This window comes from Orycteropus afer, unplaced genomic scaffold, assembly GCF_000298275.1.
Source record: "Orycteropus afer afer isolate SDZICR_OR568_19922 unplaced genomic scaffold, OryAfe1.0 scaffold00094, whole genome shotgun sequence".
Classification (NCBI taxonomy): domain Eukaryota; kingdom Metazoa; phylum Chordata; class Mammalia; order Tubulidentata; family Orycteropodidae; genus Orycteropus; species Orycteropus afer.
In genome coordinates this window covers 9,595,709-9,613,045 of record NW_006921681.1, presented here as the reverse complement: position 1 = coordinate 9,613,045, position 17,337 = coordinate 9,595,709, and the positions used below count along the sequence as shown (strand labels likewise).

The window sequence follows — 17,337 nt, the reverse complement described above, 5'->3', positions numbered from 1 at the left end:
CTGCTTCCCAGTTCCTTGGTCTCTCTGCTTCTGCTGATTAATGCCAAACCCAACCCGCTGCTCTGGAAATCTTCCTGACCCAAAAGCACTCAGTTTTCTGGCTCCATGGGCTGGCCAACATACTACTCCATTTCATGCCGGTCTTTTCTACCAATACCTAAAGGCAACCCACTCCACCAAGAAGCCGCCTACCCAATGGCACCCAGCTTTCTCTTCCATGGGCTGGTAAGCCTGTTGTTGTTTAATGCCTGTCTCTGGGCTCTGCTACTGCTGTCTCTGATGTTGGTCTCTTGGCTCTGCTGCTGCCATCTCTTATGCTGCATACCAGGGTCTCTCTGCTGGGGTCTCAGGTCAAGGACACACTCCACTCCTGTTTCTACCTTTTAGGTATCTGTCAGAGCAGCATCCCACTCTCTCGGTACCATATTCTATTTTGGTTACCTAGTGCTACTCTGACAAGAATATACCACAAATGGGATGGCTTGAATAAACAGGACTTTATTCTCTTCCAGTTTGGGAGGCTAGAAGTCCGAGTTTAAAGTGCCAGGCTCTAGGGGCTTTGTGAAAGCCCCTCAACCTTGGGCTTCAGCTCTGCCTCTTGCTCCTGGCCCACTGAAGCTAGAGGCATCTCTTCACTCAGGCAGCTACTGGCTGCTGAGGCTAACAAGCCCAAGGTCGACAAATAAAATGGCCCAGTCCCGATGTTAGCAAACCACACGGCAGGCCATTAATGCAAGTTCGTTGAAAGTCCCAACGTCAGCAGAGCATGGCAGGCTGCTCAACAACGAACAGCTACATACAGGGTTCAAGTGTGCCATAAGCTAGAGACCATTCCCCAAGGCTTCTCCTTATATACAGGAAGCAAATCACATCCCTAAGGCAGCTACTCAGCTGCTCACAGTAGATTCCACCATGGAGTTGATTACCAGTCTCAACATCCAGCTGCCCAGCCACTCAACCAGGCCCAGCCAAGTTGACACACAAATTTAACCACCACACTGACAAACTCCCTTTATGATTTTAAACCATGCAGTATCCCCTTGCTCTGTTTGAACAACAGCCTCCTGGTCTATGTACAGGTTCCTCATGAGCACAATTAAGTGTTCCGGAATTCTGATTCTTCTCAATGTTATCCATAATTTGTTATGATCCACACAGTTGAATGCTTTTGCATAGTCAATAAAACACAAGTAAATATCTTTTTGGTATTCTTTGCTTTCAGCCAAGATCCACCTGACATCAGCAATGATATCTCCCATTCCATATCTTGTTCTAAATCCAGCTTGCATTTCTGTAAGTTCTCTGTCAATATACTGCTGCAAGCATTTTTAAATTATTTTCAGCAAGATTTTACTTGTGTGCAATATTAATGATATTTTTTGATAATTTCCACATTCTGTGGGATCACCTTTCCTTGGAATGGGTACAAATATGGATCTTTTCCAGTCAGTTGGCCACATAGCTGTCTTCCAAATTTCTTGGTATAGATGAGTGAGTGTCTCCAGCGCAGCATCCATTTGTTGAAACATCCCAATGGGTATTCCATCAATTCCTGGAGCCTTGTTCTTCGCCAATTCCTTCAGTGCAGCTTTGACTTCTTCCTTCAATACCATTGGTTCTTGATCATATGCCACCTCCTGAAATGGATGAACATCAACCAATTTTTGGTACAGTGATTCTTTGTATCCCTTCCATCTTCTTTTGATGTTTCCTGTATCATTCAATATTTTGCCCATAAATCTTTCAATACTGCAACTCGAGGCTTGAATTTTTTCCTCAGTTCTTTCAGCTTAAGAAATGCCAAGCATGTTCTCTTTTGTTTTCTCAGTCTTTGCATATTTAATTATAAAATTTACTTTGTGTTCTCAAGCTGCTCTTTGAAATCTTCTGTTCAGCTCTTTTATCTTGTCAGCTCTTCCATTTGCTTTAGCTACTCTCCATTTAAGGACAAGTTTCAGAGTCTCTTCTGACATCCACTTCAGTCTTTTCTTCCTTTCCTGGCTTTTTAATGACCTTTTGCTTTCTTCATGGATGATGTTTTTGATGTAATCCCACAATTCCTCGGTTTTCGGTCACTGGTGTTCAATGCACCAAATTTATTCTTTAGATAGTCTCTAAATTCAGGAGGGATATAATCAAGGTCATATTTTGCTTCTCATGGATTTGTTTTAATTGTCTTCGGCTTCAACTTGAACCTGCATATGAGCAACTGATGATGGTCTGTTCCACAGTCAGCTCCTGGCCTTGCTTTGGCTGAAGATATTGAACTTCTCCATCACCTCTTTCCACAGATGTAGTCAATCTGATTCCTGTGTACTCCATCTAGTGAAGTCCACGTGTATAGCCATTGCCTGTATTGTTTAAAAAAGGCATTTGCAACAAATTAAGTCATTGGTCTTGTAAAATTCTATCATGTGATCTCCAGCATTATTTCTATCATCAAGGCTATATTTTCCAACTACTGGTGATTCTTCTTTGTTTCCAACTTTTGCATTCCAATCACCAGTGATAATCAACACATCTTGACTGCATGTTCAGTCAATTTCAGACTGCAGAAATTGGTAAAAGTCTTCAATTTCCTCATCTTTGGCCTTGGTGGTTGGTGTGTAAATTTGAATAATAGTAGTATTAACTGGCCTTCCTCATAGGCATATGGATATTATCCTATCACTGACAGCATTGTACTTCAGGATAAATTTTGAAACATTCTTTGTGACAATGAATGCCATTCCAATCCTCTTTGATATGTCACTCCCAGCATAGTAAATCATATGGCTGTCTGATTCAAAATGGCCAAAACCAGTCCATTTCAGCTAACTAATGCCTCAGATTTCAATCCTTACGTGTACCATTTCATTTTTGACAACTTCCAATTTTCCTAGATTCATACCTTGTACGTTCCATGTTCCAATTATTAATGGATGTTTGCAGCCATTTTGAGTCATGCCACATCAGCAAATAGAGGTCCTGAAAACTCTACTCTATCCACATCATTAAGGTCGGCTCTACTCTGAGAAGGCAGGTCTACCCCTATTGTATTCTGAGGGCCTTCTGACCTGAGCGGCTCATCTTTTGGCACTGTATCAGACAATGTTTCAGCGCCATTCATAAAATTTTCCAGTAATATATCAGACGTGTTTCACTGCTATTCATAAAATAAAGTTTTCACTAGCCAATTCTTTGAGAAGTGGATAGCCCCTTCCTTCTTCTGAGTCTGTCTTAGTCTGGAAGCTCCACTGAAACCTGTCTACCATAGGTGACCCTGCTGATATTTGAAATACCGGTGGCATAGCCTCCAACCTCACAGCAACACACAAGCCACCACAGTACAACAAGCTGACACACACATTACAAACATATATATGCACAAGAAATTCCTATCCTGTCCCAGTTCATTTCAGAGAGGGCAGGACTAGTTCTCTCTTGAAGGAATCTGTCAATAGCTCACATCATCAGATTATTTCATAGGCTGGGCCAAATATGTAAAAAAAGTAACAAGAATTATATCCTCCTGGGAAACAGAGACTCTGACTTTTTAAGTAATCATATTCCCTACTTCTGAATGGTAACGGAATTAAGGCACTGCCTTCTTCTTCTAAACAACTCACTTCTCCTCCCTACAACATGAAGAAGGCTAACAAGACTTATTCCCCAGTGATAAAACAACACAATAAAAGGATTCCAAGTTTATTCAACCAAGCTATCAGCAATAGTTATATGCATTAATGATCTCTTTGGATTTCTTTATTTCCTTCTAAATAAATATATTGGAATTAACCCATTAAAAAGCAAAATGGCAGAACATCAAAAGGAAAACATAACATCCACAAACTAAATTCATATTCTATCCAAATATATGGATAGAATCTTATTTTTTCACATAATCTCTGTTAGTGGGAGAAGAGAATAGTAACTCTAGATGTGGACTCAAGAAAAAAGGAGTATAAATTAAGTGACTGGCCCAAGGTCACAATCATAAACTTCTATTCTAATGCCCTCTGTGTTAGAAAATGCCTTTGACATGCAATCCCACAACAGGTAGGATGTGAGTTCAGACAGTAAGCCTAACTTTTCATAGCCAGTAAGTATACAAGCAAACCCTAAAAAGTAGACAGAAGGAAGCCAAATCAAATGATGCTTACAGGAAGTTTCCAAATTTTAGTAGTTCAGTTGGTATTTCACTAGCCTATCCTCTGCACTAAAAGTTCAATGAATGAAACCATGTGCCATTTGCAAAGCTAGTATACATGCTTCATATATAAAGTCAATTTTAAACTTTGCCAGAACATACACATATTCACTATTCATTGGCAGGGTTCAAAATCTTTTTGCGACACAGAAGCTTCTGACCCAATGGAATTAATCATAATGAAGCCAAACACTTTGTTTTAATATAGTCATTTTTTAAAAATGCCTTCAAGTTCCCTGGCATGAAAATGAACAAAGTTTTTACCTGTACTGGATTAACAAATTTTCCTTCAATCTTCATGATGCTAGAAGTCCCCAGTTCATCTGGACTAAGGGAGAAAGTCAATTCAGATTCTCTCTCTATAGGGATCTTCTCCAGTTTAAACTGAATGGTGGTGTTGTTCAGGATGTGAAAAGCTGGCATAAAAGAGAGCAGAATGACAGACTATAAACACTACTATTTGCTTTGGTATTGCTGATGAAGTGTAGAGTACATCAAACAGAGTCCATGGATTAGTTTTAGACTGGGAGGAAGGTGATTCTGGCACCTGGGTCTATGATTGAGGACAACCTTTGATGTCTATCCCAAAACCAAAATTCACAGCACGTAGTGCAACAAGATAAATTTATACACACGTGCACACACAAAATATTTTTATGCTATGCTCCATTTGGTGATTTCAAAATGTGATGTGGTGAACACTGATCCAGGCCAGCATCCACATTAAGTTTCTCTTAGCCTTTCAAGCTGGCATTTTCCAAACCAAACTGCTCATTCTTATCTAGCTTCCAGATATAAGATTTTCCCCTTTTATTGGGCCTAAATTGGAATTAATATAAGGTTCCATGTTTTCATGACTGAATTGTGTACTCCCAAAATATGTGTCCATCTGGCTGGGCCATGATTCTCAGTGGTTTGACAATTATGTAATAATGTAATGTGGCAGTTATGTAATGATTCCCCATGCGGTGATCTGATGATATAAGTCAATCAGTTCTAAGAGGATTAGGGTAGGATGCAACACACTTAATCCCTTTAACAATAAGGGGAGTTTGCCTGGAGTGTGGTCTGCAACACTTTTTATCTTACAAGCGATGAAAGAGAAGTGAGCAGAGAGGGAGGAATCTACTACCAAGAAAGAAGATCCAGGTGCAGAGCACAAAAAGATGGAGCAATCTACTTCCATAGTGATACCACCTTGGAAACCCAAGGAGGGGTCACTTTGATTTGACAGCACACAACAATAACAACAAGGATCAAAAGACACAAAGAAAAAGCCTTCCCAAAGTATATGTGAACTGCTGTATGAAAAGTGAATTTACTCTGTAAATCTTCACCCAAATCCTAATAAAAAAAAAAAAAAAAAGAAAAAGCCTTCCCCTACAGCCAGCACTCTGAATTTGGACTTCTAGCCTCCTAAACTGTGAGGGAATAAACTTCTGTTTGTGAAAGCTATCCACCTGTGGTACACTTCTGTTATAACAGCACTATATAACTAAGACACATGTCTAACACATCTTTTGTCCTGAGCAGAGAACACAATCCTTTGACAAGTGTATAAACAAATCAGAGTGAATTAACACCTGAGAACCATAAAAGGAGGAGTTCTCAAAGGCATTAATTTCTTCACCGATAAATGAAGCCATGCTCTTAGGTTTACCTGATTTCCTGTGAATTCCAAGAAGTAATAGACTAAATTGTTTGGTTTTAGCTAATGAGATCCAGAATACAAATACAAGCATTCTATTCCTAGAATTTGGGATTAATCTATTAAAAAACAAGATGGCAGAACATCGAAAGGAAAATATAACATCCACAAACTGAATTCATATTCTATTTATGTGATTTTTCTAGCTGCCTTGGGCAACAATATTTAAGTAGGAAATGTCTACAACTCAGGAAGAAAAAAATCAGGTCTATTTGACAAAGCTAAACAGTACTCTAACAGAATCCCTTCACTGAAACATCTCTCGAGATGAACCGACATCAGATTTCAAACAGGATTACTTTAAAAAAAAAAAAGAGAGAGAGAGAGTTTTATTTTGCCAAATATTGCATTAAATAGAACAAGCTGAAAACATACCAACCTACTCATATTCATTCTACTGAAAAAAAAAAAAAAATCTATTTTGGCTTCTCAAATATTAACTGGGGACAATTTTTAAAGAAAAGTTTTTTGTTGATGTTTTTTAAAGCCAAATACTTCATGAGGTGGAGTTTGAATCTTTAAACAAAAAGAAACAAAAGTTTCATGCTCCTCACCTTGACCTCTATGCAAAGATTCAAAGAAATCATGTCGGGTGAATAGAGTTTCCTCCTGACTACTGACACTGGCAGACCCAGAAGGAGGGCAAACTGTCCGGCTCCCTTCAGACCCAGGACCCTCTCGGCCTGCCAACTGGGTGCAATTCAAAGAATAGAGTTTAATATCTTTGATTTCCACCTGCAGACGGTCACTTCTAGATTCATCATCTCCTGCCACAAAATTCTGGATGAATATCTGTCCCAAGTGTCCTACCAACAACTCAGGACTCCCAGGCTTCCGAGGGACAGAAACAACTGGCGATTCAATGTTTATGTTCAAGATTAGCTTTACAGTGTCAGAATGAGATGCAGCTAGGCCGAACCCATATATCTCATTTTCTTCCAAGATAAAAGGTTCCCGAGTCTTCTTTGGAGTTTCAAAGAGTGATACCATCTCGCTGTACTCAGCAGTTTTGGTAGCTAGTACTGTGGTGACTTTGGTGGCTGCACTTTTCAGCATACTTCGAAAATTTTCCTCCAGTTCATCCATGGATAATGCTAACTCCTTCAAAAATTTAGCAGAGTGGTTATAATGCAAAGAAGCCATCTTGAGGTTGAGAAAACACTCCTGTTTAGATTTCTCAACAAACGTAAAACTCAGAGCTTCAGTGAGAGCTACATCTTCCATTTTGACAAATACAGATTCAAAGTAGCCAATGTCACTGATGATATTTTCATAGCCTATGGAATTCCCAATGCTGACAACATATTGGTTCTTAACATTATCTTGAGTCAAATCCATAAGTTGCAAACAGCCAAGGGAACCATTCATGTCAAATGTGCTACCCATTGAGACGTTAACTTTGGTGCCACCTATACTTGCAGTTGCAATCTTTCTGCCATATTTCTCTCCATTTGCCATCTCTACTGTCCGAAGGAGCAATAAGTTAAGCCTATGGATTTCCACTGCAACCTCAGTGTTTTGTTCATATGTAGATTGATAAGTTCCTTGTTCCCTAAAGCTTCTTTCAAAATCAGTCATTAAAGGCTGAGGACTCAAATCCTCTTTTTCCTTGGGGAAAGATTTTTGAAGAAAACCAATCAGTTCTACAATTGTCTCTGGATTCAGAATAATATCCAAATTATTTACCTGTAATGATATCACCTGAAGAGTGCTATCTAAATTCATCGATGGACACTCTGAACTCACAAACTGATATTCCAATTTAATAAGGGACTCCTGTTCTTTGGTAAGAATCTTGTCAAGTGAAATGCTAGTAGCTGACCTATCACTCAGTGTGGCTGCATCGGTTAAGTGGGCCACACTGGGTCCAGAGATAGGAGACTGGGCTCGGCTATCCCGAAGGCTTCCTGTTGGAATATCAAAACTCAAGTTCTTATGTGAAGCCATCAAAAGGTCAAAATCAGCACCGTATGTCTGCATGGTATCTACCAGGAGTAGACCGTGAACAGTTAGAGAGACTTCAGCATCATAAGGCCTCTTCACAAAGTGAGCATTGGTACCAAATACCTTGAGCACAGAAATGTACCGGCCATTGCTCTCAACACCAAGCTGCATACAGTTAACTTTAAATTCAGCAAGGAGGAGCTGTGACTCCACAAGGACCTCCCGGGTATGCTGTTCCAACATCACGATGCTCTGGGTTAAATTCATTACTGAGTCTTGCAAACTTCCCCGCTGTCCCTCTTGGGGAAAAATATGCTCTTTAATCTGAGTGTCAGAAGTCTTCATTTCTGAAGAAGTCAAAAGAGCAAAGCAATTCTTTAGAGCAGATATTTTATCTTCATTGATATGGATTTTTAAGTCTGGTAAGTTGCCTGAGAGCACTGCTCCTGGGTATTTGGGATCTGAGGTATAAATCAACCGGCGTTCTAACTGTAGATGAACATTGAATTTCTCTACCACATGGGTTGGCCCCACATCAATATCCTGGACATGCTTCCAATTGTCTTTCACTCGTCCAACCATGATCTGGAGGTCCATAAATGACAAAGAGTACCTCTCATACATCTTTGTGCTCATTAAATGTGCTTGGAGCTGTTCTTCACTGAATTCAACTCCAGAAAATGGAGGTGTCTTCTCTCCATTATGGCTGCTTGTCTCGGGAGGTGGGGTATTAGGAGGTGTGGCAAGAGGGGTCTTGTATTCATCATCACTAAATTGATTCTCCTCTGAGGCTGATCCATCCTCACTTTTCCTTTTGGAGTCATCTGTGGATAAAAACGAGAAGATTCAGAGTATAAGCCTGCTCTCTCCTACCTCTTCCCTTTAATTAAGAAAAGCAAAATATCAACCAGTTCCAAATAAAAAAAACTAGATGATAACTCTTAAGTATAATATTCTATATCCACCACTTAATCAGTGTGACTTTATCTATTAAATTGGAAATCAAAACACAAAGAGAAAATATATAAACATGAAAAAAGTTGGTGACCCACCAACATATGAATGCATCAGGGTACGGAGACCACCTGCCTGCTGCCTGCCTGAAGCTGCTCTGCGAACACTGAAGCTGTGCTGCCACAAGCCCAACCGTTCCTACATTGCTCTCTATAATCAGCTATTTGTTCACTGTTCCCTCTATTTGTCTACTATGTGTCCATTTTGTTTCCCACACTACAGTGTTCCAAGAGAACAGAGGTCTCATCTGTCTTAATCAACACAGTATCTCTACTGCTGAAATCAATGCTTAGCAAGCAGTAACTGCTCAAAATAACACTTTTCTACTCCAGAGTCCACAATCTTAGCCCCTCTCTTCCACAGCCAAGCAGCGCTGCTGAAGCACATCATTTATTTCTGTGAATTTCCCACATCTGTTAAATATTTATATTATATAAATTGAAGCAGGTGCTTTCTGTAATTGTGTGATCCTGTTATTCAGATCAAATTCCCTTTTAACATTCCCCTTAACACCAAACTTTCCCATTCCTACTCAAGCCCTCTACTCTACTCCTTGTTCCCTTTTGGATCTTCTCAGTGAAGTAAGATAAGGTTGAGATTGTTTGATAAGCTTCTTCAATTTATTTTGCCCCATGAATTCTCTCTTTCTTCCCTCACATCTCAAGGTAAACAATGAATACTTTTTGGATATAATAACAGTAACGTAATTATCTTCCAGGAGTCTCTTTTTATGTATGCCCCTAAATAGCAAATAGATTAAATCTCTATCCCTGAAATTAAGCCCTGGGGAATAAATAATGTTTATTAAATATATAGAATGTTACACAGAAATACTAATAAAATCCACAATGAGCTACCACTTCACACCTACCAAGATGGCTATAATAAAAACAGAGGAAATAACAAGAATTCGGGAGAATCTGGAGAAATTGAAAAGTTCATATATTGCTGGCAAGACTGTAGAGACTGTGAAATGGTGCAGCTGTTGTGTGAAACATTTTCTCTAAGGTTTAAATATAAAGACTATATGACTCAATAATTCCACTCCTACTAGATATATACCCAAGATAACTGAAAACATATGTCCACTTAAAAACATGGACATCAATGGTCACAGTAGCACTATTCATAATAGTCAAAAGGCAGAAACTACCCAAATGTCCATCAACTGATGAATGGATAAATAAAATAGGTTTATATATACAATGTAATATTATTCAGACATAAAAAAAAGAAGTATTAATACCTTCTACAAATGGATGACCATTGAAAACATTATACTAAGTGGAAGAAGTCAGTCACAACAGACCATATGTTATGATTCAATTCATACGAAATGTCCAGAAGAAGCAAATCCATAGTGAGAGAAAATAGATTAGTGGTTGCCAAGGATTGGAAGTGAGGAAACGCGGAGTGATTGCTAATAGGAATAGGGTTTCTTTTTGGGGTGAAGAGAAATATCTGGAATTAGATAGTGGTAATAATTGCACGACTCTATCAATTACACCACAACAACTGAATTGTACACTTTAAAAGGGTGAACTTTATGGTATATGAACTATACCTCAATAAACTTATTATTAAAGAAGTAATAAATGAACGTTGGTGTTTAGAATGTTACATAAACCCTTTTTTAAGCTTTACTAGTTAAGCACAGATAGATCTATCTACAAACACATTTTCATTATTTCATATTCACATTATACCTTGAGTATTTGTCAGTAACATTCTTCCTAGATCCACAACAACTAACACTGGATTCTTGAACTTGAAATCATCAGGAAATATGACCTGAGGTGCAGAAATATCTAGTCGCACACTCCACCGCTTACTTTCTTCCTGTGGAAAAAAAAAAAAGAAGCTACAATTAAATAATGTTTAACTGAAACTGCTGAAACTGAACAATGTTCTCAATGGAGCTCAAGCTTTCCTGAAAGCCACAGCTATGGCTGCGGAATGATGTAACACTCTATGGTACCAGAGCAAGAATTTAAAACAAAAGTCCATTCAAATGCTTGAGGATTAAAGAGATTACTACAGGCCAATGTCCGAAGTGGGGAGAAAAAATTATCAAGTTACTGATCTGGGAGCTGTTTGAACTTTGATTATGATGATCCATGGTTAAAGAAAGATCTTACTTTGTCAAACTTCCGGTAAGATGGAGGAATAGGCAGGCAAGCGACACAGACCCTCTTCAACAAAGAAAAGAAACACCAATTGACAGAGATACAGAAGATAATCCTGGAGCCTTGAGCTTTGAAAGGAACTATACAGAAGTGGATTCAGCACCAACTAGTGGAAAAACCTGAACAAAAACAGTGAGTACAGAGAAGGCCAGAGCAGTGGACTATCAGCTACTCTGACAGGACCAATAGCCTGAATATTTCCAAGTGGTGTTGGGACCTGAGAACTGACCTAAAGGTCAGCCCTGGTCACCAAGGGCTGCAGGGATGACTGCGCTGATGGCCTATGACTAGGAAGGGAAACAACAAGGAGGGAGACAACCTGAGCTATTGACTTTCTGCTGTCCAGAGGGTGCAGCCATTTTGATTGTTTACACGTGGCAGCCATTTTGGATATTTAAAATGATCGAGGGTGCAGCCATTTTGAATGTTTACAAGTGGTGGATATTTTGGATATTTAAAGTGACCGAGGGCGCAGCCATTTTGAATCTTACAAGTGGCAACGTTTTGGATATTTAAAGTGACCGAGGATGTAGCCATTTTGAATTTTTACAAGTGTCAACCATTTTGGATTTTAAAATGATCGCATTCTCATTCAGATTCCAGTGACCTAAGAATAGGCTCTGTTTGCCAAGGTTGGCAGGGACATACAAGAGGCTGACAACAGGAAAGGAGACAGGTGGTGAGTGTATAAGTGTTGTCAACTAGTGAATAGAGAAGCACAGCACAGTACCCTACTTGCGTACATAACACACAAAGAAAATGAAAATCATGGGTGTCATAGCTGAAGCTGTGTGTCAACTTGGCTGGACCACAATTCTGTGTGGTTTAAGCAGTTGTGATGTAGTTATTCCCATGATGGGATCAGAGGAATATGTTTTGAGCAGCCAATCCATTGAAAGGGAGTTTCCCTAGGGGTGTGGCCTGTTTCTAGTATATTTATGGACATCCTGGGAAAAGAGACACTCTTCTGTGGATCGGGATTCTGTTGTGCTGCCTACAACTGTCCATAAGCGGAACAATCCACCATTCGGCCTGGAGATCTTGGATTTGTCATTCACTGGAGTCAACAGCCAGTATACTGCCTGCCAACCTTTAGCTCCTCAACCCCTGCAGCTGCGAGAGTCAGGAAAAGCCTCCAAGCTTGATGTTTGATCCAAGAACTTTGGACTTGCCAACTTCTATAAGTGTGTAAGCCATTTTCCTAAGATAAATTTCTCTTTCTCTATATATGTAAGCTTCACTGGTTTTGTTTCTCTAGAGAACCCAGTCTAACATAGTGGGCAAGTCACTCCAACATACAATCACCAATTAAATATAAACACAAAAACAATGGCTTGGAGACAACAGAGCATCACAGCCCACACAAAGAAACAAGATAAAGCAGAAGAAACAAGGGACCAGGATACAGACCCAAAACACTGCCCTGAGGAAGACACAGCATTGGAACGCCCTGATAAGGAATTTAAAATAATTATATGTAGGTATCTTCAAAGGATCGAGAGACACATCAAGGAAAACAGACAAAACCCTAGAAGAATTTCAGAAGAAAATACAAGAACAAAATGACCAAAAAAATGAAAAATTAGAAATGATTCTAAATCTACATATAGAAATTCAGAAGATTAATACCAAATTGTCAGAAACAGATAACACATTAAAAGGGCAAAGGAGTGGAATTGACGCAATGGAAGACAGAATTAATGAGACTGAAGACAAATACCTGAATACTTCTTTGGAAAGGGATCAGTCAGAAAAAAAGATCAAAACAAAATGAAGAAAGCCTAAGGTTCATGTGGGATACCATCAAAAGAAATAACCTACATGTCACTGGAATTCCAGAACAGGAAGAAAAGATAAAACTGCGGAGAAAATTGTCCAAGACTTGTTGGAAGAGAACTTCCCTGATATGATGAAACAATGCAGGCAAGAAGACAATGGGATGGTATATATCAAATTCTGAAAGAGAAAAATTTCCAATTTTGTACCCAGCAAAATTGTCCTTCAAATATGATGGTGAAATTAGGACATTTTCAGATAAGTAGAAATTAAGGGAATTTTTTAAAACCAGACCAACCTTACAAGAGATGCTAAAGGGAGTCCTTTGGACAGAGAAGCAATAGCAGGCAACAACAACTGACCATTAACACACATGGTGACATAACCCAGAAACCAACCTTGCTATGGAAGAATCCAAAGTAAATAAGCCTACAAAACTGTAAACAGGGAATCAGAGACATCAACTGACAAATGAATACAACTAAAAACCAAAAAGAAGGAAAAAAAAAAACTGTGTTGTTACAGAACTTCTAGATGATAGGGAAGTCAAGACAACTACAAGATAGAACGGACTGTTCTAAACTTGGAAAGAAAACTATAAATCACAGGGTAACCTCAAAGAAAAATGATAAAACTTCACATCAAAATCAAAAAGAGGACCAGCACAAGTATTTAGCAAATACTAAAACAATAGCAACGAAGGAAGTAGTAACACAATTCATAAACAAAACAAGCTCAGCATAGAAAATTATATGGAACAAAGAAATCCAATATTTACAGGCAGACAGCTTGAAAATGTTTGTTCTCAGCACATAGCCCATCCATTCTTAGAGGTTCTGATTTAGCCTCCTGTGCCCTCTGTACTATTAACAACCCCCAAACCAGTGGCTATCCAGTTGACTCTGACTCACAGCGACCCCATGTGTGTCAGAGTAGAACTGAACTCCATAGGGTTCTCAATGGCTGATTTTTCAGAAGTAGATAGCCAGGCCTTTCTTGTGTGGCACCTCTGGGTGGACTTGAACCGCCAACCTTTTGGTCAGCACCCAGATATGTTAACTGCTTCACCACCAGGGATATAATTAATAATAATAATAAACCACTACTGATTCTGACTCATCTATTGTCTTCTTTCTTAAAGATTTATAGACTTGAAACCCTATGGGGCAGTTCTACTCTGTCCTACAGGGTCATGATGAGTGGGAATCTACTTAATGGCAGTGGGTTTGGTTTTTTGGGAATCTTTACAGAAGCATTCTGCCACATTTTTCTCCCATGGAACACTTGGTAGGTTCGAACCACCAACCTTCTGGTTAGCAGATGAGCACTTAACTACTGTGCCACCAGTACTTGTGGTGCAATGAATTGCTTTTGCATGGCTTTTCTTACCATGGTCTCATGACTCCTACAGAATGACTGGGTGGAACTATGTAAAAAAGGTGTTTATGGCCCACTAAGTGAATTGGTCAGCCTGCTAAAAATGCAAATAAGGTTCGTGAAACTCCATGGCCCATGCAAACAAGGAGTACGCAGCCCTAACTAGAGGACTGGTCACTTCTGACATCCCACTAGGCTTAAAAAAGAGAGCCAATTCCAGACCACCAAGAATTACTACCACCAAGAAGAAAGAGACAGAGTGGAGTACAGGAATGCAACCCAGGGTTCCTAAGCTGAGAACCTCCTAGACCCAGGAGACAGAGCACTGTAACACTGGAGATGGTGAGAGACCATGAGAAGCAGTTGCAGAGAAACAGCAGCCGCAGAGGCGGCAGAACCAGGAGGCCAACAAGAGACAGTGCAGTGGACTACCCACACCACAGCTTGAGAAAGATGAACACCTTCCAGCAGGCAGATTGCTGGCAGAGTGGGGTCCTTCCAGGCCCCTGTGGATGGAGCTAGGTTTGTAGACCCATGCAGGGAGAGAGCTGAGCACCTTCAGGCAGAAGGCAGACAAGTGCAGTGGGGTACCTTGCTCTGTAACACTTTGTAACACATGCCTGAGCAAGGCAGAGGCCTGGCCAGCCCAAGAAGCCAAGGCCAGGGAGTGGCTGCCTACAGGCACAGGTGAGAAGAGATTGGCCTGACCAAATAACTGTATTCTGTGTCTTTCCTGATCCTGAATTGTAACTTGTTACTTCCCCAGTAAATCCCATAATCATGGGGGAAAAAAAAGAAAGAAAGATCTTACTTTGTGAGTTTCTAACTTACAAAGTTTAATACTTAAAGCACTATAGAAATTTGGAATTCAAATAAATTTGTATATATCCCAAATTTTTATTTATTTATGGATATTGGGAACCATTAATTTTCATGCCAAAATACATCAGTGAGATATATAAACTGACAATGGACACATAGCACACCAATTCTTGAATGTGTTCACTGTTCTTCCCTCCAGCTAAAACTGCCTAAATTGTGTATGTAGTGAAAGCTCATTTATCTAATACTATCAAAACCAAAAAAACCAAACTCACTGTCGAGTCAATTCTGACTCAGACCAACCCCCATAGGCTTTCCAAGACTATAAATCTTTATGGAAGCAGACTGCCTCACCTTTCTTCTGTGGAGTTGCTGGGGGTTCCAACCACTGACCTTTTGGTTAGCAGCCAAATGCCTAACAACTGCACCACCAGAGCTCCTTAATGTTATCAAAAAGAAACTCCTTTTGTCTAAAACAAGACAATACTACTAATTGTTTGTGTTGAAATATATGCACACACATATACATAAACACACCCCAAAATAAAAAACAGGACTAAAGTTCCATCCCATATTAAACCAACCAAACCAAAACTCACTGCCATTGAGTACATTCTGACTCACAGTAACCCCAATTGGGTTTCCAAGGTCATAAATCTTTACAGAAGCAGACTGCCCAATCTTTCTTCAGCGGAGCAGCTGGTGGGTTCGAACTGCCGACCTTCTGGTTAGCAGCCAAATCCCATCTCATATCACATATTCCTAAATATTTTATTTTGAAATTTTCTGCCATCCCTTATACTTACAGACAGCGAGGCACAAAGCAGGGAGAGGACAAAAAAGGCAAAGGGGACCAGAACAGATCGAGAAGTCAGCCGCAGGGACCCAGGTGAAGAAAGGGAACCCAGGCCATGCCCCACAAGGAGTAGGGTGGCAAGGCAGGCAGAGGACAGAAAAAGCAAAGGGGATAGGAACAGATCAAGGATTCAACTGAGGGGAGCCAGGTGAGGACAGGGAACCCAGGCCACCGCCACAAGCAGCGAGGCAGGAAGCAGGGATAGGCAGAAAAGGTAAAGGGGACTGGAACAGACTGAGGAGTTAGCCGTAGGGATCCAGCTAAGGGTGGTTGGAGGGGTTTCCAACAGCTGAGGGAGACTAACTTGTCTGTCAGTTTGTCCTACTGTGGTGATGTGTTGCTGTGAGTCTTGAGGCTGTGCCACTGGTGTTTCAAACCCAGTGGGGTGTACCTGGTGCACAGGTATCAGCCCGGCTTGCAGACTGAGACAGACTAGGAAGAAGGAGATGGCCATCCACTTCTCAAAGAACTGGCCAGGGAAAACCTTATGAATAGCAGAGAAACACTGTCTGATACATTACTACGCAACTTTATGAACAGTCCAAAAATATTGTCTAATACAGGGCAGGAAGATGAGTCACTTAGCTTAGAAAGCTCTCAAAGTAGGACTGGGCAAGAGCTGCATTATCAGAGTAAAATCAGCCTTACTTATATGGATAAGGTAAAGCTTTCGAGACCTCCATTTGCTGATGTTGCACCAAATTGAGGAGAAACAGCTGCAAACATCCATTAATAATCGGAACATGGAATGTACAAAGTATGAATCTAGGAAAATTGGAAAATGTCAAAAATGAAATGGAACGCATAAAGATTGATGTCCTAGGCATTAGTGAGCTGAAATGGACTGGTTTGGGCCATTATCAGACAACCATATAATCTACTATGCTGGGAACGATAGTTTAAAGAGGAATGGTGCGGCACTCATCATAACAAAGGATGTTTCAAGATCTGTCCTGAAGTACAATGCTGTCAGTGATAGGCTAATATCCATACACCTACAAGGAAGACCTGCTAATACGACTATTTTTCAAATTTATGCACCAACCACCAAAGCCAAAGATGAGGAAATTGAAGATTTTTATCAACTTCTGTAGTCTGAAATTGACCGAACTTGCAATCAGGAGTGTTAATTATCACTGGTGACTGGAATGCAAAAACTGGAAACAAAGAAGAATCACCGGTAGTTGGAAAATTTGGCCTTGATGGAAGAAATAATGCTGGAACTGGCATGGCAGAATTTTGCAAGACCAACGACTTGTTCATTGCAAACACCTTTTTTTCAACAACACAAATGGTGGCTATACACATGGACTTCACCAGATGGAACACACAGGAATCAGATTGACTACATCTGTGGGAAGAGGCAATGGAAAAGCTCAATATCTTCAGCCAAAACCAGGCCAGGAGCTGATTGTGGAACAGAACATCAACTGTTCATATGCAAGTTCAACTTGAAGTTAAAGAC

General features: G+C 40.0%; 1 protein-coding gene across 1 annotated transcript in view; it reads right to left on the bottom strand.

The window, feature by feature from the left end:
* Nucleotides 1-17,337, bottom strand: part of VPS13D (vacuolar protein sorting 13 homolog D) — a 435,877-nt gene that overhangs the window by 365,036 nt on the left and 53,504 nt on the right. Inside the window, exons 16-19 of the mRNA XM_007942672.2 lie at nucleotides 14,751-14,869; nucleotides 10,562-10,694; nucleotides 6,452-8,665; nucleotides 4,454-4,605 (exon numbers count right to left, since the gene is read on the bottom strand). Of these exons, the coding sequence (XP_007940863.1) occupies nucleotides 4,454-4,605; nucleotides 6,452-8,665; nucleotides 10,562-10,694; nucleotides 14,751-14,869 (2,618 nt within the window). The remainder of the gene's footprint in view (nucleotides 1-4,453; nucleotides 4,606-6,451; nucleotides 8,666-10,561; nucleotides 10,695-14,750; nucleotides 14,870-17,337) is intronic.